Source organism: Camelus bactrianus, chromosome 14, assembly GCF_048773025.1.
Source record: "Camelus bactrianus isolate YW-2024 breed Bactrian camel chromosome 14, ASM4877302v1, whole genome shotgun sequence".
In the NCBI taxonomy this organism is placed as follows: Eukaryota; Metazoa; Chordata; class Mammalia; order Artiodactyla; family Camelidae; genus Camelus; species Camelus bactrianus.
Window position 1 is genome coordinate 69,158,155 of NC_133552.1, and position 27,615 is coordinate 69,185,769.

Consider the following 27,615-nt stretch of genomic DNA (forward strand, 5'->3'; position numbering starts at 1 on the left):
TGCCGATGAGGCAGCTTGAGAGTGGTGGGCAGGAGGGTGGCCTGGCCTGGGTCTGAGAGCTGAGGGTCACCCTGTTTCCTGCTGGTTCAGTGTAGCTCCCTCACCTGCGACAGGTGCGGAGACTGAGCGAGGCTGCCAGCCACCAGTCAGGGAGTCTGCGGTGCCCTCAGTCACCTGTCCTCACGGTCATGCTCTCTCCCCTGCCACCCAGACTCCTCTCCTGAGCACAGCCCTGGCCCCTGTGGCGTCTGCTCAGAGGCAGCCAAGGATTTACCCCCAAGAACCAGCTGTTTAAAAAAGATCAGAGGTGAAACGGAGCGTCAGCGGAAATCGAGTTCCTTTCTATGTTTTGCTGTTTTCCATGGTTGACACTAAGTTACTTTGTTACCAGAAAAATAAACGTAAAACTGTCAGCAACCCTGGGGGGGCGGGGGCTGCCAGCACCGCCCAGCACCGGAGGTACGGGCCGCATCCCCTGATGTCTGCAGGACCCACTGCAGGACTTAACATCCTGGTCTCTGGGTCACAGTCCTTGCACGGTGCCAGGGCCTGGACCCAGGGACCAGCTAGGCTGCGTCAGACGACGGTGGGGCTGAGGTGGTTTTGCCAAACTGTTGTGGCCATCGGAGCCACAAACAGATTCAATGGATGGATGGTTTATTTAAACAGCCACAACAGGAAACTTTAATATAAAGCTTTTATCGGGACTCAAGGCAGACTGGGCTTCACGAGTCCTCAGCTCCCTGGTTTGGGGTCTTCTGTCCTCGGGTCCAGTAGCTCCCACGTGGACGTGCTGCTCCTGTCCTGGGGAGGAAGACAGCCCTGGTGGGGAGAGCCTGGTCCGGGTGACAGGACGGCGGCCCATCCGGTGCTTCCGAGGCCCGGCCCCCGAAGGGAACAGCTGTCGCGCCTGCCCCGGTTGCTCACAGGCAGCTCTGCAAAGCAGGGCGTCGGGGTTGTGACTCTGATGCAGGCGGATGGCCCGGCTTGGGCAGCGGCTCACCTTGATGCTGACGCCATGGGCGGCGAGGTCCCTGCGCAGTGCGTCGCACGCCTCCAGCAGGGGCCGCCTCTCCAGGAGCTGCTGCCGCTGGGCCTCCCCAGAGGCCTCCCCCGTGGCCAGGGCGAACTGCCGGACCTTCAGCCGGAACCGGACCAGCTCCTCCACGACGCTGTGCAGCACGGCCGGGCCGCCAGCCCCTGCAGCACACTACGGGGAGGGAGGGGGGCACGAGCAGGTGGCCGTGTCCCCCGCGGGCCTGTGGGCGCGGTGCCCCGCCTCCCCAGTGGGGAGAGGGGCTGGGGGTGTCTCCCCTCCTCTAGCCCCTGAGCTCGGCCACAGGGTTAGGGAGGGTGGGCTCCTGCCGTCCCCTGGGGAGGCTGGACAGTCTGGGAGGGCACTCCCCCTACCCCAGGCCGGGCAGCGGTCCCTCATCAGTTTGCTGGGCAGGACCTACAGGTCTGAGCCTCGTCAACTCAGGAAACCAAACCCACTCACTTCACCACACACCTAAGCCGTCGATGCCCCGTGTGGGATGTGCACACACCCCACGCCCCGCCCCCACCAGCAGCCGGGGACCAGCAGCCTCGGCGCAAAGCTGGGAGGCTCTGGGCTTGGTGGAACCAGAGCCATTCCCAGTTGCCAGGCATCCTCCCCCACATGGAGGAGGAGGGTCCCAGTGGACAACTCTGAGGTTAAACTCCTTAAACCTCATGACCCTCAGTTGCTCTCCCAGCGGAAGACAGTTCTTGTCACAGAAACCTGAGCCCACAGCGGGCTCCTGGGGCACCTGAGCTAGGGGAGTGGAAGGGCCTTCTGACCCAGGGCAGGTGCGCCTCCTCGCAGCAGCGCAGACTCGAGTCTCCCGAGAAAGTGGACACAGACTCACAGAGACCTGTCTCCTGAGACTGGCGTGGACCCACTGACAGGCCCTGGACCGCCCAGGAAAGGACCTCGGTCACCAGGAAACCGACAAATGTTACAAACCCAACGGAATCACCGCAAAGGTGCTGCAAGTCTGTGTTAAGGCCAGAGGCGCTCACAGCAGCAAAGGTCCCAGGAGACGCGCTGCCGGCACGGGGCAGCTGGGTGCCGGGCCTCACCGGGCACGGGCCCGGGGCTGCACTCAGGGCCCACGCAGCGGGTGAGCCCGGCGGACAGGCCCCCTCCAGCTGCAGTCCAGACTTCCCCTGTGAACAACTCCTTCACACTTTTTTTTTCTGAAGTGATGGTTTTGGCCCTTTCCTTTCCTCGTCATGAACAATCCTAAAGCCGTTAGGGGAGGCAGAGCAGGTGGGCCCCAGGGTGAGGGTGGGGAGCCCTGGCCTGGGGTGTCAGAGCCAAGGAGGCATCTGTGCAGGAGGTGCCTGCTGAGGGGGTGAGGTAGTGCAGGCAGGGGTAGGAGGGGCAGGGGCAGAACAGCAGGTGAGTAAATCCTGGGGTGGGGGGTCTCCCGCTCAGAGGAGTTCCATCTGGGAGGGGAGGAGGGTGACGACCCCCAGGTTCCCGTTCATGCAGGTCGCGGGCCTGGTCTGTACAGGGTCCCCCGAGCGCCGGTGTGGCGAGCAAACCCCGCACCCAGACCCTCACCCCTGAGCGCTGTCTACTGAGACCCAGCTCCTCGGAGACACGGCTGACTCCTGCCCAGTGCGGAGAAAGTACCAGACGGCCAGGACCATCCAGGGCGGGAAACCAGTCCATGCTACAGGGGTGGGGCCACGTGGGGCACGGGAGCCAGCGCCAAGGCGCCCTGCCAGCCGTGAGTCGAAGGGGGCAGTGATGGATTAAGCCACTGAATGGATGAGGACGTGAGGAACGGAGGGAGTCCAACAGGGAGCGGTCTCTGTGGCGTCTGAGGCAGGAGAGTAACTCCTGGGGCCGCCTCCCCCAACTATGTGGTCACGGTGTGGACGCCCCAGCCTGGGACAGATGGGAACTCGCCCCGGAGGGTGGCATCACATCTGTCATGTTCCTGAGGGACCTGCACCAGTGCCAGGTGTCAGGGCGGGAAGGCCATGGAAGGCCAAAGAACATTCCAGATGGAGGGGACCAAACACACAGTGGGCCCTGGACGGGGCCTCTGCCCCTAGGAGAATGACGGCCTGGGCGGGTCTGACTCCACGTGCAGGAACACGGTGGGGTCAGGCGGGCAGTTCACTGACAGCTCGGGAGAAACTGCCCTGTAGCCTGACCTGTGTTCTGAGGCTCTTTACGGAGATGAGTGTGTGGGCCCTGGTGACACCCTCACGGCAGCTGAGACGACGACGTTCTGTTCAGAACGTCGTAATTCCAGTTCATAAATATTACCTGAGTGTGTCCACTTTTCAAGGCACATGAAATATCTTAAGGACATATGTAAGTCTGGCCTTGTAATTACCCATCAAAGGGAACATTTACCAGGGGAAGCGGCTGTCCCACCAGCACGTGGGTAAAGCCAGGAAGAGACGGCGTACCTGTCGGTCCACCAGGGAAACGCCGACCGTCTCAAAGAACTGCTCCACGTAGGACACAATGGCGCCGAACACGGCGGGGCTCCTGGGACCACCGGGCTCCTGGGACAAGGCCCCCAGAGAGGCTCCTTAGAGGCAGAGGATGCTCGAGGCAAGAGCAGGTCAGCACCGGGCAGGGAGGATGCAACCCCACAGGAGATGTTCATGACAGGCCAGGCGACCGCGGGAGCCGTTGCGTCCCCACCTCGGCTTACCCACCAGTGACGTGGGGGCTACCACCCGAGTGCCCATGTCTCCCACACTCACTCTGGCACCAAGCCCCAAGGTGGCAGTGTCAGCAGGTGGGCCTCCGAGATGTCACTGGGCCAATGAGCCTCCACCAACGGCCTGGCACCAGGGCCCAGGGATGGACAGGGCAGTGGGTGCAGGCAGTTGGGCCCCATCACAGCTTCCTCCCCAGTTCAGGTTCCACTAAGTTTACGTGACGACTGGAGTGTCGCATGCACCTGTGTCCATGTGCCAGGCATCCCTACAGCCCCCGACCTGCATCTACTGCCACCCCCCACCCCAGCTCAGGAGGTGGCCCCAGGGTGGGGTGACCCAGGACCCAGGGAAAGCCTGGAGGCCAGCGCTCTGGGACACAGGTCGCTTCAGGGAGCCAGAAAGGTGACGTCCACTCTGTCCTCAAAACTAAGCCAACAAACCCTGCTCTGCCGCCGTGTCCTGGGAGTTACCTCTGAGGCCGCCTTGAGCTGTCTGTTCCCATGGTGGACAAGGCCCATGACGGCGTCCACCGCCCCCGGCGTGTTGAAGTCATCTGCTAAGGCCTCCTGCACAGCCCCCTTGGTGCGGCCCAGGCTTTGGGGAGAGGAGCAGACGGGGTCATCCCCGGACCGGCCAGGTGGCAGGAGAAGCAGTGCGCTGGCCAGTCCCGCTGGATGGACACCCCCGGGGGCTCCATCCTCATCCTCTGGACTCCCGCCCGGGGTAGCCCTTCCACCCCTTCCCTCTGCTGCCAGGACACCCAGAAGTGGTCTGCAGTGACGGCCAACCCTCTCAACTCCTCCTCACCTGCCTTCCTCTTCCTGGTCCCCAGTGGCACCATCAGGCCCCCTTCACTCACACATCTGTCCTGCCCTCCTACTGAGTCTGCCACTGGCCCCTCCAAGGTTGTGCCTCTGTACTAACTCCCTACTGTCCACCATCATCCCACTTCCCGTGGTCTTCACCCCACTTCCTTCAGATTCCCCGCTTCCCGGGCACAGGGAAGGACTGGGCAGAGCCCTTGAGCTTGTCCCTCCAGCCTGGGCCTGAGTGACCATGAGGGAGAAAAAGACCTTGGTCGTTTCTGCTACTGAGATCCAGGGCTGTTTGTTACCCATTGTAACGTGGCCTTCCCTGGCTGATACAGACCTCCTTCCCCTGCACACCTGTTCATGAGCAGTCCTGCTGGTTGTCCCAGACATAAGGGTGCTCAGCTGTCCCTCCCTCACACCTGCTTTCCTGAGGGTGGCTGAGTCTGGCCCACAGCTCCCAGACACACAAGGCCCAGAAGCCCCACCCCAGCGCCCCAGGCTTTGTTCCCTGGGCTCCACTGCTGTGACCAGCAGGCAGCTCCCGCCCATCTCTCCTGGGTGCCCCCTTCCGGACAAGCCCTGAGGGAGTCCTAGGCTCTCCACTCCTCTTGGGGATCCCTGGGGAAGGGAGGACAAGCCCCGTTGGCTCCAAGTACACAGACCCTGCCCGCCATCAGACTGGTGGCCCCGATGACCCCGAGCCCCTCCTAATACTCTCCAGACTGGGCCTGCCGGGCTTCTGCAGCCTCCCATCCCTCACCGCCTCTGATGTCAGTCCCAGCCTCTCACCCTTTGCCTGGATGTAACGGAACAGGGCGAGCTCGCCGAGCCCTTTAACGAGCGGCGGGCTGGGGGCACCCCCTCCGCGCTGCCGGTGGGCTCCTCGCGCCCGCCGCCTGCCACGTCTGCGGCCACGCAGCCCGGGGACGCACTGGGCTCCTGAGCACGCTTGTGGCTGGAGCGCCGTCCCCGAGACCCGGGCCCCCGCTCGGCTCCCCAACCCCGCGGACCCGTGCACGAGCCTTCCGTCCACACGAGGTGGCGGTGACAAGGGCCCCCGTTCCTCACAGCCACGTGTCCCCCCAGCGAGGGCGGCACCCACCTCTCCCACAGCGCATCCTCCTGGACCGGGCCGCCGGCCAGCTGGCCCCGCATGTAGGCACGAGCGTCCTCCGCGAAGGCGGCCACGGCGTGGAGCAGGCGCTGGGCCTCGAGCAGGGCGCCGTCGCCGTAGTCCACGGCTGGGGGCGGGCACGGTCAGGCGGCGCCCGCGGCGGGGGGTGGGGGGGTGGGCGCCCCGCCCGCCCTCGGGGGGCCGCCCGGCGCCCCGGCTCACCTGACCTGTAGCCGCTCCGCAGGCAGAAGAGCCGGAAGACGTCGGGGGAGGCGGCCCGGAGGAAGTCCTGCGGGGGGCACGGAGGGTGGGTGGGTGGGGGGGTTGGTGCCCTCGCGGTCTGTCGCTTGTCACAGGGCTTGAGTTCACACCCAGAACCCAGGGACCCTCGGAGCTCTTCCCCTCGTGTCCAGACTCCCTGTCAGCACTTCTCCCTACAGCTTCCCTGCCGGAGTGCCCATGTTCCAACCCGGCCTGGCCGGGAAAGGCTGGCGGGAGCCCGCGGGCTCCGGGGACCCAGCCCCGCCCTGGACCAGGGGCGTCTGCTCTGCGGTTGGCGGGGACCCTCGTCATGGAAGGACAGGACGCTGTCGGGCAGGAGGGTGGCTGCAGAGGACAGGCAGCTCCCGGGGAGAGGACGGGACTGTCGGGGACGAGGAGCCGGCCGGGGGCCCAGGGCCCAGTCCTCCCCGTCAACATGGTCCTCTGAGGCCTTCAGGTGGACACAGGCCCCAAGGTCATGGTTCTCAAGGAACAAAACTCCCCGATTAGATATAAAACCCAACCAGTGTCGTCCTATAACTGATTTCCATGCTGTCTGCGTGAAGAAGTGAGAATTTTGACATCAGGACGGATAACACAGGAACCCTAGCAGGAAGTGTTCAGTGAAGCCTGTCTGGTCGGCTGGAGGAAGGCTCTCCAGGCCTTCGGGGGCGAGGCGCGCAGGGGCAGGGAGACGGGAACCTCCTCGGTTGGAACGCTGTGTGCCTTTCGGAACTGAAACAGGAGCTGACCCGAGTGTGGAGGGTGTTGTGTCGTGCACTTTTCACTGCTATTCAAAAAACAAACAAAAGCCTAAGAAGACACACACAAGTGCCACACCTGAACCCCGATGGGGCCCTGGTGAAACCCAAAGCTGTAAACTGCAACAAGGACTAGAAAACTGCTAGTGTTAAGAAATCACTGCCAGCGTCTCAGGTGCTCCGGGTACGCAGGGTACATTCTGATTTTCAGGAGTCGCGTGCAGAGCGGCACGTGGTGTCTGCAGTGCACTTCCTGGTGGTTCAACAACAGTGAAATGTGTGCACGCACACACTGCACCCATGCACACTCACTGCACATGCGCACACACCGCACCCGCGTGCACACACTGCACCCGCGCACACACTGCACCCGCGCACACACCGCACCCGCGTGCACACACCGCACCCGCGTGCACACACTGCACCTGCGCGCACACCGCACCCGCGTGCACACACTGCACATGCGCACACACCGCACCCGCGCACACACACTCACCGCCCCATCCACACAGAGCAGCAAGCACAGCAAAATAATGGCTCTTTCGAATCTGTATAGTGAGTCCGTGCTGCTTTTCACGTCTCTGTAGGTGTGGAATCTGTGGGGTGACACTGAACCATCTATTGCGTGCGTAAGGATTATTTTTGTGAGGCGCATCCCCTTTTGCTTTGTTCTAAGTCTGGTGGGCACAGTTCTCTGCGGCCGGGTATTTAGGTCACAGGGCCTGATTACAACCCCTGTCAATCTGATTTGCCACTGAAGTTAAATTTGGCTTCGCAGGCCCAGAGGAGGGCCCAGTGTCTTAGAAGTGCTCTCCTCCCGGTGCATCCGCCCCGACTTGTCCGGACGCACATGCGCCGCCTGCCTCCACAGCACGGGGGACCGTCCAGCAGGGCGAGAGGCCAGCTGCAACCCCGAAGCCACCGACACCAGAGGAGACTGGTGGTGGGATGGGGAGAAGGGGGCAGAAGTCTAGGCTCGGGAGAGAAGATGGTTGGAGGAGGAAGAGGGTGTGGATCCTGGAACCCGGGGGGCGGGGAGGACGTGGGCAGCGGCGGCAGAGAGCAGAGCCGCAAGCACCCGGGAGGGAGGCCGGGGACGGGACATCGCCGGGCTTTTGGGACAGGAAAGAGCCATTTAAGCCCGGAAGCAGGAGCCTCCCCCCCATGTCAGCCTCTACGACATGTCCACAAACTGCAGGCCCCCAAAGCGCGTTACCTTAATGGTGATGTAGTTCTTCAGGGATTTGGACATTTTTTCTTTGCCTTTCACATGCAAATGCCCTGCAACAGAAATACAGTCACTCACTCTGCGCTGGGTCGGGGGAGGAAGGTGCTTCCACCCGCAGAGGGAAGGAGACATGGGGGCTTCTCTAAAGGCGCCTGGGCCACAGGACCTCTGACCCGCTGCCCCTCCGACACGCAGATCCCCCAAATCTACCCCGTGCTCGGCCCCCCAGGAGGCGGGCCCACAGCTGCGCTGTTCCAGGCCGTCAGGGACCCTGGTCCACGGGGGGGCGATGGCCCGGGCACCACCAGCTCCGGCCCTTCCCTGTCCTGTGACTCAAACACCGGGGAGCTGGCCCAGCCCCGGAAGAAAAGGCGCATCTCTGGTTCGACACAGAGCGCAGGTCTCTGAGAAGGGCTGACGGGGCTTCCGCTGCGGCTGTTTTCACAGATGTGCCCCGACCCTGGCGTTGCTTCACCCCTGTGTGTTTGAGCGGACAGGGAAGCCGGAGTTCCTCCCGGACTGCCTCTGTACGAGGTTCACGTCCAGGGGACAGCCTTTCCTTCCTAACAGAAGATTCTTCCCCTTCTCCTGACCCGTCTTCAAGGACAGCGTGTCCCAAGGCCAGTTTTCCTGAGAACTGGTTAAAATGTGGCTTCCAAAAATACATAACCTTGAATAGGTAAATTGCTATAGCACGCCACAGACACCAACTACAATGAAGGGTTTTTAAAACCAGCAGCACCTGGAAAGCGACACACGTCCGACTACGTAACCTTCCAACCATTTACTTTCGGAAAAAAGCATCAGTTCTCCAGGGTCAGGAGACGCGGCTGTTTTTCCAGGACAGGGTGAGAGCAGAACCAAGAAGATTCCGATGTCCTCACGGACTGTGAAAGTCGGAACAAAGCCCAGCGGCAAAACCCTTTCCCGTGCCCGCATTTAAGCAACGAGACCGGCCGTGCGTGGACACGGACACCCGAGTGAGCGCTGGCACCGCGGAGGGCCCGTTGGACCCCAGGCCCAGGGCCGCTGAGGGGCACCAGTGTGGATAGCAAACCCTAACTCCCCAGGAGCCACCAATGAAGGGTCTGGGGGGCCCAGTGCTCACGTCCTGACAGTTTACACAGGATCACCTGTCCTGGAACCTGGGAGCAGGGATGGGGATCCTCCATCACTGAGACCCAGCTCTTCAGACCTGCGACTCCCCCCACGCAGCCTCCCAAAGAGGGGAGACAATCGCATGTGGTTTCTGAAGGCAGGTGCGGGCCCTGATGGGAACATGCTGAGCCCTGGGATCACTGCTGAAGCCCCCCACCCTGGTGCCCACCTCTCTGCCAGTGAGCACCGGCAGAAATGGAGCCAGGGTCACCAGGCTCTCATCCCTCTGTTTCGGGAACGCGCCCAGCAGGTCACGTCACTGGCAGAATCACGGCAGGTTCTGGCTACAGTCAAGCTCCCCGCAGGAGACGAAGTGGACACCAGGTGGCAGCTCCCAAGCCGGAAATGGCAGCTCAGCTCGTCCCTTTCTGACGACCTCAAGGCAGCCCCAAGACGAGGGGTCACTCGAGGATCCCTGATGCTTCATCCCGGGGCTCTATGAGGGGCACACTCGGCAAGGTCGGGGTGACTCCCGGGGTGCGGGTGCAGCGAGACACTGCAGTGAGTGCCCTTTGGGGCAGGCAGCCCCCCAGTGACTGTCACCCACAGGAACCCTCACCACAGACGTCAAGCAGCTGCTGCACATGATAAAACCAGAGCTTGTCTGCACTCAACACCACCTTGCAGGGAAAACCCCATCTCCTTGATTTAAGGACTTAAAGAAATGGCACTTGTCCATGTCCCGTGTTTTAGATGTTGGTTACCTGCACCTCCCAGCCCTGTCACTGCCAAAGCCCCTCAAAGCCCTTAACTGCCCATTCCAAAACCGTAGTAAAACCAGTTCACCATGGCCTCACGACCTTTGCCAAAATCTGGACATTGACTCTTCCCATGTGTCACAGGAAATTCCAAAATTGCTTTGCCCAAGACGCTGCGGGTTTCACAACGTTGTATCTCCTTCTGAGAACCGACGGTGGGAGTTAATCAATGAGGCTTTTGATCAGTGAAATGGAAGGCGGGGCTTTTAGAGGATGACAGATACTTATGGTGACGATACTGCAGCTCATGAATGGCATGTTCATGATTATTACATCATACTATTTGAAATGCCCTCTTAATAGTTTCATTTGAAAGAAACTTACAGAGAACAGCGCTGCACATTTTCCATTAGTCAGCTCATATTTCAGTTCCAAAAGGCATACTCAGTATCCCAGTCCAAGGAAGTTCAGGTCCCACTGACTCAAAGTCACAAACGATTTGGGGGGAGGGTATAGCTCAGTGGTAAAACGCATGCTCAGCATGCATGAAGTCTCGGGTTCAATCCCCAGTACCTCCATTTGAAAAAAACAAGAGACTAAAAAAGACACAGTTTAAGGGACAACTCTGTTTCTTGACCTACTACCTGATCCAGGTATTTCCAAATGTAGCTGTTTCACTGTAAAGAGAACTGAAAGGGAACAAGTTAACCTGAAGGCTTCACTCACCAGCATGCAGGAAGTAATTGCCCCACTGCCTGCACTGATGGAAGGCCTCGCACTGAGCGATTTCGTTCTCGTGGTGCGGGAAAGCCAAGTCGATCCCACCCGAGTGGATGTCCAGGTGACTTCCAAACACCAGGCTGCGAGACACAGTGCGGAGCCGCGAGTTAATCCAGTCCAACAACACACCCTCCAAACCGCACCCTGTATTTACTTCGTCCAGCCTCATGCAACGTGCACAACGGAAGAGCACAATTCTAAGTCCATATGCGTAATTTAACTAATGCAGTGGAAAACGAATTCTGCTTTTACTTCATAAAACCCCCAATTCATAGCTTTTCCTCCTGGTGAAGGGACATCATTTTCTTGGCCCTGGATACAATGTATGGTTTTTAAAAGCCTCTAAATTCCTTTTTCTTATTTTCCATATGTAGAGCTTAGTGGGTTTTTGACTTTAACAGAAGAGACAGAACTATAAAATCAAGAGATTTTTAATTTGGCTTTTGAAAATGTAACTCTCTGGGAGCCGTACATGAATAACAAGGTGACAGAATCCAAAGTGACGCATCTCGGCCGGTGGCATTTCTGCTCCCCCGCTACGTGACCCGTTCCCGAAAAACCTCGTGTCCCGCAGAACCGCACACTGCAGCTGTCAGGGCCGAGGCGACACCAGCCTGTGCAGCTCTGTCCCCTGAGCACCTGCAGAACAACCGGCCCAGGTTGACTAGCGGCTGCTCTGGAGGGCATGAAAAATGCAAAGATCAATTAAAATGCAAAAACCCGCACAGTGGAAATGGGAGACTGGGGCGAGGCGGGCATCAGTGGAGGTCTGAGGCCACCGGCCCCGCTGACAGCACAGTGAGGCTGGGATGTAGACACCAGGGAGTTTTCTTAAAATGGCTAAAGGTAGATGCTTTCAAAGGTGCCACAGCCTCACTGAGCTCCCTTCCTGCCGAAAGCGGACTCTCCTCCCGGAAAAACCACGTATGCACCGGTCACGCCTGAGCCAAGCGGCCAAGCGGGTCATCTGGGGCTGTATGTCCTTGGCAGTGGGTTCTACAGAATCTGAGTCCTTGAAATTCAAACACTACCAAGGAGAGCAGGTGACAGGAGGGACCAGCACTGGTGGGAGGAGCTCAAGGGGACTCGCTTGTATTTGAAACGAGTGGTCTGCTTCCACAAAGATCTGAGCAAATACAACAGCCTAAGATTTAACAGCTAAACTGTGGGTCCATGATGTTTGTTATATTAGTCTCTATTCTTGTCTGACAGTCAGACCTATTTTAAAATGAGAGAAAGTTGAAAAGGAACAGAAGTCTATTTTTGTAACTTAGATTTGGACAAAAACAAAATAGTTAATGGTAACGTTACATTTGAAATTGAATAAATGTTTCCTGCCTTTGAAAAATTTACCCAGCTTCAGACTAACAAGACAGTTAGACATCTCAGGAACTCCTGGATGTGTTTCCAGGTGAGTCTATAGACGTCCACCACAGGTGAGGGCAGCGGGGGGCCGGTGCAAAAGGCAGGCTCCCTTCTGGGTCTGCACTCAGGTGAACACGCTGGGACAGGCAGTTCCAGGAGGACCTGGTAGGGGGGTGAGCCAACACCGCAAAGGAGGCAGCGTGGCGTCAGCACACGGGGCCGCCTGCTCTTGGCTGCAGCCCTCCTGACGCCCACATTTCTGCCCGGCCGGAGAGCTGCACCACGTGCAACGGCCAACTCGAGGGCGACCGGCTTTGCTGCTCTTAAAACCTAGGGTGTAGCCAGTAGCTTGAAATGTTCGCCTCAATCATACTTACTGTTTCTAATTTTTTTAAGTTTATTAAATAGTTCCATTTAGAATTGTGACATAGTATTCCATTATACAGATATTCCGTAATTAATTAATGCCTTCTTTATTTTAACAGAGGTACTGGGGATTGAATCCAAGACCTCGTGCATTCTAAGTACACACTCTACCACTGAGCTCTACCCTCCTCCGTTTCTAATTTTAAAACTGCTTATTTTAATAAATATCTGCAATGAACTGAAACACGTCGAATGTATCCAAATCCATGAGTTAATGATACTAAGAGACCCCTCACTCCACAAACAGGAAAGACATACACAAGGTCATGTACAGGCAAGTGTAAGAGCGGAATAATAGAAACTAAATGTTCACGGGCCCGGCACTGGCTAAATGGGTGCTGATGCGGCCCAGGGCCCGACACTGCGGAGCCGAGAGACCCGGGAAGGGGGCCCCGGGACAGGCTGCGGAGGGAGGACAGGGCACAGGAGGGCACGGGTGGGATGCCGCCTTCCGTACCCTCCTCCCCACCTGGCCACGGGCAGAGCCTCGGCACTGCAGACCCGGGACGGACAGCCCACAGGGAAGATCTACAGAAACAAGGTGGCGAGGCCCCAGCAGAGACACTGAAATCAGAAAACCGTTGTGCTGCAGAAGCCAGGGAACGTCACTGACCGGGCTGATGGGGCAGGTCTGGGCTGACCGCAGAGCCAGTCAATGGGGACGCCCGGCAGACAACAGCAGAGACACGTGGACAGTGTGAGGAGAGACACGGAAGAGGGTCCCTGGAGGGGCATCAGGACCAGAGGAGCACCAGGTCTATGGGATTCCCAAGACAGAGACGTCCCGGGCGTGGTGTGGCCGAGATAAAGAGCTGGGAGATAGGGCAGGTGGAAGCGGGAACTGAGGGTGATGCTCTAGGGGCCAGTGCGGCCCAGCCCTGGAGCCCAGGGCAGTGGTCCAGCCCCTCACCCAGGCCCCTGGCCGCCTTCCTGCACCCACCACAGGGGAGATGGAGGTGCCCAGAGCTGGCCTGTGTGTGCTGGGAAATTAAGACCTGGACCACAGAGCAGGCTTTTCTCCTGAAGGAACAAGCGCTGCTGTTGGAAAGATAAACGTGTCATGGTTTGCCTCCCACCCGCACTGCGCTCCCTATCCCAAGCCGCTTGGCCAGCACTGCGCCCTCTGCTGCCCAGGCCGGGCACTGCCGAGCGCTCAGCACCACACCGAGGAACGGGGACCCTCACCTGCAGATGGTAGAACACTCGATGTGCCAGCCGGGCCTGCCGTTTCCCCAGGGAGAGGCCCAAGCTGGCTCCTGGGGCTTCACTGCCTTCCACAGGGCAAAGTCGCTGGGGTGCCGCTTGTCAGAGTCAACTGCTAACGACAAACGGTTCATCAATGGGAGGGGATCTGGAACTAAGCTCCGTGAAACCGCCACAAAACCGAGGCAGGAGGCGTGTCCGGCTGCGCTGCCCCGGAGCATGAGCCTCACGCTTCTCATCCGTGTGACTTTCTCTCCCGCTACGAGGGCTGGGAGGCTACCAAGCACGTCCATCCCTGACAAGCCAGAAGCTCTCAGCCCGGGGCGGTGAGGCTGGTCTCAGGAAGCCGGATGCGGGTGGGCTGCAGTTGAGCGCAGTGATGCTGCCCAGCGGGCCGCTCAGTACCCGCTCTCAGCCTTCCTTATTCTGCTTCTCAGTAACTCAGATTCAGAGAAACTTTTTCCAAAAAAAAAAAAAAAGATAATCATATAGACTGGAAAGAAAAAACCAGAGTCCAAATCACATTCAGAAAGTAAGAAAACTCAGAGGTGGAGGGTTCAAGGTCGCAGGGCGAGCAGTGTGGGGCTCTGTCTACGTTCCCCAAACTGGGAGGCAACCAAGATGCCCTTCAGGTGGTGGAGAGACAAACTGTGGTCCCTCCAGACAGCAGAATATTATTCAACGCTGGAAAGAAATGAGATTTCAAGCCATGAAGAGACATGGAGGAACCATAAATGCATGTTACTCAGTGAAAGAAGCCAGTCTGCAAAGGCCACACGGCAGGATTCCAACTCCATGAGCTTCTGGAAAAGGCAAAATGGAGACAGGAGAGATCAGTGCTTGCCGGGATGGGGGGTGGAGGATGAACAGGGGAGCAGAGAGGGTTTTCAGGGCAGCGAAACTCTCAGGGTGACACCACGATGATGGACACACGTCACTCTACATTCGCCTAAACCCAGAAACGCCTGAGTGACCCTGCTGTAAACTCTGGACTCCAGGTGATGACGTGTCAGGGCGGGTCCACCAGCGCTAACCACGGCCCTCTCTGGTGAGGTGCGATCGTGGGAGAGGTTGTACGTGCAGGGCGGAGGGTGTACGTGCAGGGCGGAGGGTGTTCAGGAAATTTCTATAGCTTCCACTCAATTTTGCTGTGAACGTAAAACTGCTCTAAAAATAAAGTCTATTTAAATAAAAAGTGTTGCTGATGCTAGGATGCGTAAGCATCAGAAGTTCCCCCTCCCCTTCCTGAAGGGGCACGGCCACCCCACACGGGCATGGATGAGCTGGGGCGGGAGCAGAACACCAAGGCTGCGCAGAGGCAACAAGACTGTCCTGGGGAGATCTCAGCGCTGTGAGTAACTAGATTCAAACGGCACAGGTCCCAGGCAGGCGGACCATGCCTGAAGACAGAAAACTCAGACAACTGGACTTCTGGGGTCTTCCTCATTTTGGTTTGGTTCTCTTAAGCAGTATCCTTTAAAAAGTACTTTTAATGTAGTTCTATATACTTATTTCTTCTCTGTAAAAATGGCTTTGATCTAACAAAACCTTGGAACAGAAGAGAGTATAGGAAGAGATTCAGATACAGCAGGAACGTAACACATGGTAAAATTCATATAGAACCTGATGCACGGTGGAATTTACACACGATAAAATACCTGCAGGGACTGCAGATCTGACAGCAGCAAGATGAGCAGAGCGTTAAGATGTGGCAGCACGGAAGGCGGGCTGCACGTGCAGAGGTGACCCGGGGAGGGAGGGGAGGAAGGGAAACAAGACTGTCCACAGGGAGGCCACAGAACCTCACACTCTACACTTTTCTCTCCACTCCAAAAAACCAAACTAAATTTAAAACTCGGCTGTGATCCGCTTACGGCAACGTCACCACATCTGAGAGCGCTGATGTCTGCACCCTCCAGCGAGCACAGGGAGGTCCAGGCTTTGTCCCCAGAACCCAGGCGGGAGGCAGAGGTCACCCACCTGGCTCTCCCACAGGACCTGGGGCCACGCCGACCAGCCTGCCGTACTTGTCGCCTCTGGACTGCAGGTCGAAGTAGACGTTGCCTGTTTGATAAAGGCAGTAGTGAAGCTCACCTCTCAGCGGTCCAGTGGTCCACACGCACGTCGATACAAGCTGCACAGCTCACCCACTGTGAGGACTTGAACCCAGAACTCGGCATCCGGCCTCTGGGGGCCCCTTTACTGCATTTTTAAACCAGAACGAACAACAACTACACTGTTACAAAAGCCGCATTGAACACATCACGAATCAGGCCGTGGCGGAGACACAAGTGTAAGTTCTCTGTAAAATGTCAAGCCCATTCTTTTCAGTAAGAAAAAAGGAAAGTGAGTTTACATCACTGGCCTGTGTTCAGTTCTGGGCCCTGTGCCACACACCAGTCAACAAAGAAACCCTCGGGGAGGGGACAGCTCAGCGATACAGCGTGTGCTTAGCATGCATGAGGCCCTGGGTTCAGTCCCCAGGAACTCCATTAAGAATAAGAAAAACAAGACACCCCTTTCTAATCCTGGCACCCCAAGACTACCTCACAGCACGCTCCAACAACCCACAGATGTGTGTCATTTGTCAAAGCCCCACGGGCCCCACCCGGTCTTCACTGTCCATGTGCGACCCTACCTTTGGCTGTACAGTAAGCATGCCCACGAGCAATCACTCCTTCGATGAAAGCAATGATCTGCGGGATGTTGTCGGTCACCCTCAGGTACACCGTGGGCGGGAGAACCTGAAGGACAGCACAGGAGAAATGGCGGTTTCCCCAGCTCCAAGCAGAGGGAGGTCAGCACCACTGGCCCCATCGCTCAAGCTTCCTACCCACTCACCTTCAAGGCCGCCATGTCCTGTTTAAAATCTTCTTCGTAAAGATTGGCGAGAGAAGCAGGTGACACATTCATCTGCAAAGAGATGAGGTGCACTGAGTCTGGAGTATTCACGGCAGGACCACAGAGGCTCCCCGGGCCGCCGAGCACGGGCCCCAGCCCGGCATGCGGGCCTCCGCACAGGCCTGCTCACGGACGGGGCATCTGCTCACGGGCACTGAGCTTGCACCAGTCGCTTAACTAGTCAAAAAGGCTCACTGACCGGTCTCCTGGTTAGAGAGGAAACAGAACTCACAACGTCATGATCACCGTTACATCACTCAAAGCAAAACCCCAGACCCTACAAACCAGCCTGTGCTCCTCCAGGACCAGGGCGGCGAGGCCAGCCCTCCCGACCCACCACCAGACACTCGAGCTCCCACTTCTCCCCTGGCCCTCAGCAGGCAAAAGGGAACAAGTCAAAAACATGAATGAGGAAATCTCTCAGAAACATCTGACAGCAACACAGCACAAGAAGTGGAAACGAGACAGGCATTCAAGGGGCCACGGCTGGGCATCTGGGGACAAGCAAAACCCCCACAGAAGGACATCGAATTCTGGATGCAATGGCGCATGGGAACAAGTACTCCGGCTCCGGACTCTGGCAGGGATGGCACATCTGACAAGGCTCCCAAAAGCACGTCTTAACATTCGGCAGAAAAACACGCCCAGGATGGAGCACAACACTGTGAGCCCGTGTGAGGACTGTGAGCCTCTCGCGTCCACCGGCATCTACGCCTGCTCCGGTGGGGGGAGAAGGGGGCAGCCCTGTGCGACAGGCCCCGTGTTAGGGTGAAGGTACTTCCGTGTCGGAGGATTTCAAAGCTTTCTCGAGTGGAAGGCCGCCCCAAGCCCCATCACCCTGAAGCCATCTTCTTCCCAGCCCAGGGCCCTAAAACGGCAATCGTCCTGGAAACCACAGCCAGGGAACATTTACTGAAGAAATAAACCTAGTGAACAAAGTGCCTTTTTGGCTGCATGGTCTTGGGCATGACAGTAAACCTCTCCGCCTCAGACTTTGTTTGCAATGGGGAGATGGTCCCACCTAATCGCCCCTTAGACTCCTGTGCACGTGGCGAGGGCGTCTCTGTGGACGGAGACTAAGTTAGCACCACTTCTAAGCAGACACGGCACGCAGACACATCGGTCCTTCTGAGCGGCAGCTCTCGGGCAGAGCAGGCCTCTCAAACAGAAGTCAGCCAACTTACACCTACTCAGAGGACAACAGCCCAACCAAGACTGAAGCCTAAAAGCCCAGTGTCAGCGTGCCGCTTCAGAAGTGGCAAATAATATGCAATTTGGGCCCAAAGGTCAGCAGACTGCCTGATGTGTTGACCTGATTCTAGATCTCTGCGTGGCTGATTCTTTCAGGGAGAAGTGACAGCGGTGTGCCCAGGCCCAGCCCCCGCCAGAAGGCAAACCCTGTCCGAGTTGTCTCGGGAGCATGACCATGGTCATGTGTGCATTTGCACCCTCCTCTTGAACCCCCCACACCCAGGGCACCGCGCCCGGCTGGCGCCCGGCTTCCTTGGCTAAGGCCACACGGCGCCCCACATCCGAGTCCAGCTCACACCGCCCTCTCCCGCGCAGCGCCCAGCCGTCTCTCACGCGCGCGCGCGCGCAGGGCAGGCACAGCTCTGAGCTACAGGCCCAGGCGTGACGCCTCGGTGGAGGACACACGCACGCCCCCTGTGCGGGCTGCCGCCGGCAGCTCTGGAGGAAGCTGAACCTGACCCACGCGGCCCGAGGCTGGCGACGCCTGGACTTCGCCACCGTGGCGGCTAAAACATACCTGGCTGCACCTTCAGCCTGCACTTCTCTTATTCTGAGGGAGCTGGAACCTCTCACATGTTTAAGGACCACCTGCAACAGACCATCTGCAATTCACCACTTTTCTGAGCTGCAGGTCTTTTCGGTCTTTTCTCAGTGAATTGTAGGAAGTCTTTTTAAAAGAAATTAATCTTTTATCCCTGGCATGCATTTCCATTTTTTCAGTCTTCCAACTTTATAGTTATTTTATGGCATGCAGAAAATTTTCATTTTTATATTTAGCAAGTCTTTTATCTCTCTCAATCTCTCCCCGTCAATGGCTTCTGGGTTTGGAAACAAACTTAAAAAAGCCTTCCCCGACATGAGGCTATAAAAAGTGCCTCAAGGTTTATTCTAGTAATTTGTGGTTCCACTTCTTTTATGTTAAATCTCCGGTCTGCTTCAAATTTGGCTGTGAGGCAAACATTCAACTTTGGTTTATTTCTTTCCCCAGATGGTTACCCAACTGTCAACAGTTTTTACTGAGTAATTCATCTGTGCCCCATTGATTTGAAATGCCATCTTTATCATAAAATAAATTGCCATCATTTATTGTGTCTATTTCTGGGCTTTCTAGTGTGTTCCATCATCTGTCTCTTCGTGTAACTGACAATGATGTTTCATCTCCACAGCCTTCACGGGGGCAGAAAGCCCACTGGAGGGTCAGGGTCAGGGCGGCAGGGCCGGGGGGAGGATGGGCAGAGGGAGCTTCCTGGGGCCGAGGATGGAGACGGTCACCATCACAACACTGCTGCTGCTTCACAGCTGGGCAGGGTTTGGCAGGCTGTACACCTCACCTTGTGTGCACTAATGTCATTCCTCCCAGGTCTGTCTGACCTCAGCAAAGCTGTGTGAAAAGGGACAGAATATATGAAAGCAAAACTTCCCATAGCTTTTAAAATGTTTTAACATTTGGTGGGGCTACTCCCTCCTCAATACTTCTTATACGACTTTTTCTGGTCATTCTTGCTTTTTCGCTCTCTTGTGTGAACCCCAGGACCAGTCTGTCCAGCTCGGATAATGCGGACACACGCACTGCTTTAAGCAGCATGTCCAGGACGCCTTTCCTGAGCGTGTCCTGTCACACACGTGGCTCCTCCTGCCCCGGACACAACCCTCGGGACAAGGCTGGGATGCTGATGAGTGACGCTGAACTGAAAGTGGACACTAATCTATTGCTGGCTTTGGGGACAGGGAATCATATTCCAGAAGTAAAATTTTTCAGTGTCACTTTTAGGCAATGGATCACACCATACACAGGGCCAGCCCTGCCCTCTCCCCACAGAACCACCCACGGGAGGCGGTGCCGAAACAGGCCCCGGTCCATTACTTCAGCTCGCCCAAGACCACAGATGAGCTCGGCGCAGCTCTCACCCCTGCCGGGGGCCCCGCTGCTCAGCCCCGACGATCAGAGGGGTGTCAAGCCCTCTTCCGGAAAGAAAGGCGACGCAGGCCAGTGTCCCGGTGTGCAGAGGGTAACTGTGGCTTGAGCCACTGAGACACTGATTATCACTTTTCTAACACAAATGTGACTATGCAAATACACCTGTCTCTTTTCATTCTTACCCTAGAAATCCTCCTTCGGTTTTCATCCCTGACGACCTACAAAACCGTGCCAAAAACTAAAGTCAAGGAAGTGATTCAGGAAAGTGAAATATAGTTTAAAATATTTTAAGAGCAAGAGTTGGAGCAGATGGCCCAAAAGGTATCACCATCACCAAAACAGCTCAAGTCAGGTAGAAAGTATACAGTCTTTCTGCTGGGGACTGAAACACGGACAGGATTTCTCACAACTGCGGTTTTGGGCACGTGATTTAGTATCTTGAAGGAAGACTCTATCCTGAGAGCTAAAAAGACCGTTTGCTGCCACATTAGCGTCCTGCCATGTTGCAAGTGTGGGAACGCTCAGGTGTCAAAACTTACACACTCTAAATCTTCAAATCAATTCTACCAACTTTTTCGTATCCTAAGTATCAGAAGTTCTTTTTTAAAGTAACAACCAACGTCCTCGTACACCTGTGACTCCGCTGAAGCCCCCATTCCTCCTGCATTTGTTGCTGCCCCTCCACTTCCCGATCCCCCGCCTCCCAGGGCTCCTGGCCCCTCACCCACTGGCTGGCAGCCCACACTGCCCTCCAGCACACCCCATTCGTCCCCTCGGGTCCCCCCCAGCCACGAGGCTCAACTCCACCTCCAACTCTGAAGAGTCACAGCTGACCCCCACCCACCAAGTGCAGGGACACACCTGCGCGCCTCAGGTCCCAGCTGAGAGATGACAGATGAAACCCCGACCCGGCCGCCTTCCTCCTTAGCCAGCCCGCCTTTGCACGTGCCCTTCGCTGTGGCGCCGCTTCCAGCCACTTCCCCACCTGCTGTGCCCGAGACCACTAACCTCCTCCTGCTGCTTCCGTCTGAGGTCCGGCCGGTGAGGCTGGGCTCCGGCATCCACCCCACTCAGTGTCTCGGGACCAACCTTCCCATGGAGAGTCCTGGGCCCTGTTCTGCCCCCATCTGGGTCCCAGCAGGTCCAGAGGGACGTCGCACGCCTCGCCCCCCAGCTTCCCCTTGGCTCTGCCTGGACTCTGGGGCTCCCACGGCCATGTCAGTGACCTCACCTTAGGTGGTGGACTGGCTGGACACAGACCCCAGGGACACCAAACACAGGCAAGGGATGTGGACACAGGGCAGAGACCAAATCTGATGAGGGATTGAACTAAAGGGTCAGAGAGAACCAGAGATGGGGTGATGACCCCAAATGCTGGCACTTCTGGCCCTGCGGTGGCTTCTTTTCCAATACCCACCACTTCTCCAACCTCTGACTCTGGCAGGGGGTCCCAGGATTCAACCCCATTCTGAGACCAACTCCGGTGGGGAGCACGGACCCAGGCCCACAGGACTGCCCCCCTTCTGACGCGGCAGCCGCAGGGTCCTTGGCCGCCGGCACTTTGTCTGCCGATGACAAATTCAGGGGTTTGATAAAACAAGTCCCAGGATCAGGACAGTGCTCCACCTCCTACCACAGTTTATATAAAGGACACAACTCGGGAACAGCCACGTGGATAAGACGCATAGCACGGGTGCGGGAAGGGCTGGGGGGTGCAGGCAGCACCCTGTGTCCTGCAGCCTGGAAGCTCCAAGTCATCTGGGCTTATAAACCAGTCTCACACAGAGCATGTGTCCGTGGTCTGCCCACCTCGCCGGACACAAGCTCTGTGGGGCCAGGAACGGCCTTCCTCACCTGTGTTCACACAAAGCCAGGCACAGGCCTGCGCCTGGACCCGGGGCATCAGCATCAGTCCTGAAAACGGGTCAAGGCCACTGTAAGGGACCAGGACACACTGACCGACCCACCCAGACAAAATAAAATGGGAAATCCCACCACGCTGAGGACGTGAAGAAACACGTTTCAAGTTGGAACCACCTGTCAGCACTGCTGGTACCTCTCTCTGAAATGATCCGACAGAAGAAAAGTGACGGCACATATCAGATAAACTGCTCACCCTCCGACCCAGTAACTCCACTTTGGGAAAAATATTTAAGGAAACAAAACAGAGGAGGGAAAAAGAAACTCACAGCAGCACTCTTTGTAACAGCTAGAAACATGCGAGCCGCCAGCCACGGCAGAATGCTGCCTAGTTATTAAAAAGGTAAATCGGTGGGAAGCAGGAAGACATGGTTTCTAGGAAACAAATCTGGGAGAAAACAACTGAACACGGGAGGAACCCAAGGCTCCAGAAGTAAGGATGGTGAGTTACCGGATGTCCACGTGATGGAATGTTCTAGGGCTACCTAAGTGCTCAAGAACATGAAAAAGACACTCAAAACACGGGGAGTGGAAAAGCAGATTACAAAACAATACAGAGTATAAACCAGTTTACTAAAACAACACTATATGCATCTTCTCATTTTTAAAGTTACAGGAATGTAAAGCACTCAACGTAAATTTTTCTGTAAATTAGATAATTTAACAATTCTGTATAGATCTTTAAAGATGACTGTTATATACACTTATACATATAATTGCTTTATAGACAGAGTTGCTGATCATAAAAAGCAGGAGAGGTGAACCTTTCAAAGTAGAAGTTTAAAAATACAACTGTAATATTTTACTTACGCCCTATGTTAGAATTTCCCCCCCAAACTTCCTCTAAATAAATACCACATGAGATATAAGAGAAGTGCCCTGTTCACTTAACAAATGAAAAAATTAAGTCTCATAAGGGCTAAATTTCCTGAGCCCCAAAGAGGCCTTTTGACTTCCCTCTGTAGAGAGGGGTGAGGTGTCTCCCAGAGGCTGAAGGGCAGGGAAGGGCCTGAATTCAGGCCAGGATGCCTCCGGGGAATAAGATGATTCAGTAAAGGTGTCCTTGGTCAGGATGAGGACATCCCTCTGATCGCCTGTCAGAGCATCCGCACTGTTGCTGGGCCACATGTGGACAGTAAGACATGCGAAGTCCCATGAAGCACAGATTAGAACCATCAGACGGGGTCGGAACACTAATCAGTCAGGGCACCCATCAGCGTAACCTGCGCTTACCTCATTGGCTCTCTTGATTATTTTATCATCCACATCTGTAACTCCCATCACCATGATGATGTTGCACCCAAAAACCCTGCTTAGGATCCTTCGAATTATATCAAATCTCACATACGAGCTGAAAGGAAAAAAATGTTAGGGCATCTTGAATACCGGAAGTCATCACTGTGATCCTCAAGACGAGCGCGTGATATTTGACGTGATGCCACGTAGCGCCGCACACGTGGAGTCAGGGATGGTTCCAGGACAGCTGGGAGAGGGCAGGGCCTCTTACTGACTGGCCCCCACGGGTCTGCGTGAGAAACTGACACAGATACCGCCTCAACTCCAGGACACAACATGAGCGGTTTTAACTCCAGAGCTGTCATTTAAGAGGGTTGACATCTATTCAACCGTATAAAATTTGACTCGTAAAGCAAGCTTACAAGGTAGTCAAGACACTGAGACTTTAACCATCCCTATTCATGTCCTAGAATAATGTCTCACTGTGACAAGAGAGGGAAGCAAATAATAACAAATCAAGGCAGGGACAATCCCATCAGATCTGGGTAAGATGACGCCCAAGCTGTGCGCACAGGACTGCGGGACACTGAAACACTAGCTCACTGGCGGACCACACCACGGTAACGCGGACATGTGAAACCAAAAGGCTTTAAAACCTAAGACCTATTTAAAATCTCAGAAATCTGGCTTCCCATAAAAGCAACCTTAAAACTCAGGGTCGGCCAGCTCATCTCCAGCTCATCTCTGTCATCCACACGGCCTCTCTAAATCTGCGTTCATAAAATCATTTTCTCTCGAAAATGAGCCTTGTTATTGTAACCTTTGAACTCCCCACATTCACCAGACCCAAACAGAGCTGAGGCCAAATTCCAGTGACAAGCAATCTCTGAAACCCATTCCCAAGATATGGAGCCTTTCAAAGCCTCAGGCTATGAATTGGGCAAAACTCCACTATCTCCCAGGGTTGCTGTACATAATCTCAGTGCCTGGGCAGCGGGGATTCCAGCAAGCATCAGCGCTTACTAGCAACACCATCACTGCGCTCTTCACCCGTCCTGAGTCAGAAAGACTACAAGAAATGAGGTTTAAGAGGAAAAATTAACAGGAACCTAAAACAAAGTGAAGAGAAGCCAAGTCACATGCGGGGCCCAGGTCTCTGCAGGCGGCTGCCCCCTCCCTCAACCCCGGGGACACCCACATGCACCAGGCGCGCCAGCTGTCCAGGCGCAGGGCTGGCTGGGCAGCCGAGGCTGCACTGCAAGGGGAGGAACCTGGACTCACTCATCACTTCCCAGCTGGGGCACCACGGGCATCTGACAGCCCTCTGCATCCCGTCCCCATTTGTAATTTGGGGACAACAGCACCGCCAGCTGGTGTGCTTAGAGGGTTACACAGGCTGGTGTTTGTAAAGCATGCAGAGCTCTGCCTGGCACGTGCTGTGTCTGTTAAGTGTCTGTCTCTTTAAAATAGAGGCTGGTGGGGCTATTCAGGGGGGAACATGCAGAGACAGGAACCTGGAGAGTAAGTAGGAACAGACCCGCAGATGGGGACGGGTTTTAAACTTTACCTTAAGAGCAGTGGACCACGCCTGACCATCTGCCCCCGAGACCCACAACCTCTGCAGAATTCGTGTTGCCCTTTAGAGGCATCCTGAATTGACTCTGCCTGAGGAATGAGTGCTGTCACCACCGAGACATCCATGGGGGTTCTCCTGGCGCGCGTCACCCAGGGAGGGTTCTGGGGGGTTGGAAAGGTTCTGTTTCTCAATGTAAGAGCCGTGACCACTGACTCACCTGTTCACTTGAGGTCTGCACTCTTTTCCATATTTGTAAGGGCAAGTACAAATGATGACTGAAAGGCCTGATTCTCCTGGTTGAAAGCAAGGGAGAGTCTCCCCTCCCCCCTCCTTCTTTCAGAATTTCTCCCTCAGTCCTTTTAAAATGCACCTAAATGCTTGTAATGGCAAAGTAAGCCTCTGTCAGTTTCACAACTCAGGAAAGTCTCAAGGCCCTGGGAGCCTTCTCTCTGAAATGAAGTTTTCAAGGAGGGTGATGGTCATCAGCCAGTGGGAGGGGCCAACCTGGGCCCAACTCTACGCTGCAGACCTCCCTAAACCAGAGAGCTGCGCCCACCCAGCTCTACGCAAGACTGCAGTTCCGTCTCTGTAATCCTTTTCGCAGGCTGCCTGGGCCTGCATCCCATTCCGGTTCAGTTCTTACCCAGTAATAAGATAGCTTTCTTCTGTCTTTGTGGAGAGGTTTTCCAGGTTGGGAGAAACAAGAACCTCTGCTGTTCTTAGTATTTCCATAACATATTTTATACTTCAATAAAGAGATCAAAATATGCCTTTTATAATTAATAACAAGTTAGCCCAAAGTGAAGGGGGGAAAAAAGGACTCCCAGACCATTTACTTTGTTATTGCACACAAAAAAATTCAGATCTTGCTGGGTTAATATATAATTTTTAAAAATATGTACTGAATCGGGGAGGCAGTACAGCTCAGTGGTAGAGTGCGTGCCTAGCATGGGCAAGGTCCTGGGTTCAATCCCCAGTACCTCCATTAAAATAAGTAAATATATTAAAACCTAATTACCTCTCCCACAAAAATAAATTTTAATTAAAAAAAATCTATTGAATAAAGGTAACTTTTTACTTTTAATCTAGATCTGAACGATAACAAGTTTAAAAGATGTACAAGAGGACATACAAAATATTAGGAAAAGTGGCGGCAGTTTCGCAGCTCACAGTTAAGAGGTGGGGAGAGGCAGCACCTGGAGGTCAGATACACTGGGCTCCACCCCGGCTCTGGCGCTTCCTAAATGTGTGCCCTCCCACAAGCGACTTATCCTTAAGAACTGTTGAGCCTCACACACTTCCCACTTCAGGTGCTGGCTTAAGCAGCACTTCATGGGCGTTATTTCATAAAATTGAGAAGATTCATAAAGATGGGTACTATTATCCCCGTCTCAAAGATGAAGAAACCAGGACTCAAAGCTGGGACGAAAATAAGTGTGGGGGCCAGAAATAGCCTATGACCAGCTGACCCAACATCTCGTTAAACCCAACAAGAAACATCTGATTCCAAAACAGGTCACTTTCCACTGCTCCTCACTGCCTCCCTGAGTCTCCCCGCCCGTGAAACGGCACTAAGTGCTTAGAATTGGTGCAAGAAGCACGTGAGGCTGCGGCATGTATACTTCCCACGGTCCCTGCAATAGAGGAACTATTCAGTGTTCTTAAGTTGCCACTTGAGGGATGAAAAAAAACTGCAAAAGTCTTTTTCTTTCCAAAATAAATGGTCTCTTGAAGTGTGAAAAATCAAATTCAGGAGACTTACCAAGCGTGGCCAAGGTGTGCGTGATCGTAGACAGTTGGTCCACAGGAATACCTAGGAACAAAGTTAAAATCCACCATGTGAAACATACTAGCAAGAAAGGTCACCACATTCTCAGTCACGATCATCATCTAATCATGTCTTTTTAGAAAGTAATCACGTTTGGAGGATGCACAGCCAGGGTTCTATTTCACTTAAGTCGCTTAAGTCAAATCTGTGAATCACTGAGACTATTCCACTGTCTTTAAAGGTGCTGCCAACGTAGGTTATTACTTACTAAATGCTTCCACCTGAGAACCCAACCCCGCTTTCCATGCAGACCCTCCGCCTGGGCAAACTCTGGGTCCACAGCCCTTCCCGCCCCACCTCCCCCAGGAGCCCGCTCCGCCAACCCGCCGGGTACCAGGAGACGGCGTCCACGTTGCTCACGATCAAGGGGTCCTTCCTCCGGGTGAGGCTGTTGTACACCTTGACGCCGGTGTCGTAGCCCGCGGGCTGCAGCCAGCCCTGCCCGGGCGCCCCCGACGCCGCCCTCCCCGTTCCCGGCCCGGGCCCCGGCCTCGGCCCCAGGCCCAGTGCGGCCCGGAGGAGCGAGGAGCGCGAGCCGGCCCCGCGCGTCAGCAGCATGGCCTAGCCGCGAGCTCACACAGTGGCTCGCCCGCCACGCCCACTCCGGGACGGCTCCGCCCACCCGGAAAGGCCCAGGCCAGGCCACGCCCACCCCGGAAGGGGTCCGGCCACGCTCCACCCACCCCGGAAAGGGACCCTGTCACGCCCCGCCCACCCCGGAAGAGTGGTCGGGAAGAGGCGGTCCCGCCTCCCTCGGGCGGTCCCACTTCAGCCGCCGCGCAGGGGGAGGGGAAGGGCTCAAGGCGGGGGAGGGCAGCGGCCGGGGGTTGGGAGGCGCCCCAGCCCGAGGCCGCGTGCAGAGTCGCCCCTCCTTTCCTCCTCAGAGCAGGTCGTGCGGGGCCCTGAGCTGACCCGGTACGAACCCAGGCTCGGGCCCACGCGCGGCTGGATCTGGTTCACCGGGCGGCCACCCGCCGCCGGTCCTCGCCTGCTCGCGGGGCACGTTTGCGCCCCAGCACAGCACACACAAGGCACGTCTGTCTGCACCCCAGCACAGCACATACACACAAAGCGCTCTGCACCCCAACACAGCACGCTCTGTCTCTCTCTCTCTAGATGAAAAGACCGAACTTAGGACATCACCCCGTTCATCAAGGACGTGTGGTAGGAAATGCCTGCTTGGGATTCATTTGAAGGTTAAAAGTTCTGTCATCTCTGAGAGCAAAAATACTCTGAATTTGGTTTCAGTGGGACTTTTTAAAGGCGGATTCTTTTGAAGTTACTTTCAAATTATCTAGACAAACGTCTTTTTCTTTCATATCTTGCAAAACAGTGTCTCAAAAAAAAGGAGGGGGAGAAATCCCCTTTGCTTTTGCAGTATTCAAAACAGCACAGAAGTTCCTCAGTTTTTTTTGGTTTTTTTTTTTTTTGGTTTGTTTTGGTCGCTCTATAGAAAGGCAAGTGC

At 55.8% G+C, this 27,615-nt stretch overlaps 1 protein-coding gene across 10 annotated transcripts; it reads right to left on the minus strand.

Moving 5' to 3' along the window:
• Nucleotides 1-640: 640 nt before the first annotated feature.
• On the minus strand, nt 641-26,781 carry CARS2 (cysteinyl-tRNA synthetase 2, mitochondrial). 10 transcript variants are annotated; one of them, XM_074378529.1, is made up of 16 exons: nt 26,485-26,777; nt 26,085-26,135; nt 22,744-22,861; nt 16,362-16,433; nt 16,159-16,264; nt 15,501-15,584; nt 13,503-13,632; nt 10,999-11,202; nt 10,473-10,606; nt 7,879-7,943; nt 5,863-5,929; nt 5,629-5,767; nt 4,185-4,308; nt 3,454-3,552; nt 1,004-1,210; nt 641-799 (listed from the first exon to the last, which is right to left on the minus strand). In XM_074378529.1, the coding sequence occupies exons 1-16, from the start codon at nt 26,706-26,708 to the stop codon at nt 662-664; spliced, it is 1,962 nt and encodes a 653-aa protein (XP_074234630.1). In that variant the 5' UTR covers nt 26,709-26,777; the 3' UTR covers nt 641-661. The 10 variants fall into 10 exon arrangements, 7 of the variants coding, with proteins under 7 accessions (XP_074234630.1, XP_074234629.1, XP_074234631.1 ...); XM_074378528.1 differs by having other exon boundaries at nt 13,503-13,635; XM_074378530.1 differs by having other exon boundaries at nt 641-804; nt 13,503-13,635.
• Nucleotides 26,782-27,615: the final 834 nt, after the last annotated feature.

Bases quoted from the DNA above. Each gene is read 5' to 3' on its own strand.
- CARS2 (XM_074378528.1), bottom strand. From the start codon at position 26,708: ATGCTGCTGACGCGCGGGGCCGGCTCGCGCTCCTCGCTCCTCCGGGCC. The intron at 13,636-15,500 runs GTGGGTGACCTC...GTTTGTCGTTAG, and splicing joins AGGTCCTGTGGGAGAGCCAG to CAGTTGACTCTGACAAGCGG. The intron at 5,930-7,878 runs GTAACGCGCTTT...TGCCCCCCGCAG, and splicing joins AGAACTACATCACCATTAAG to GACTTCCTCCGGGCCGCCTC.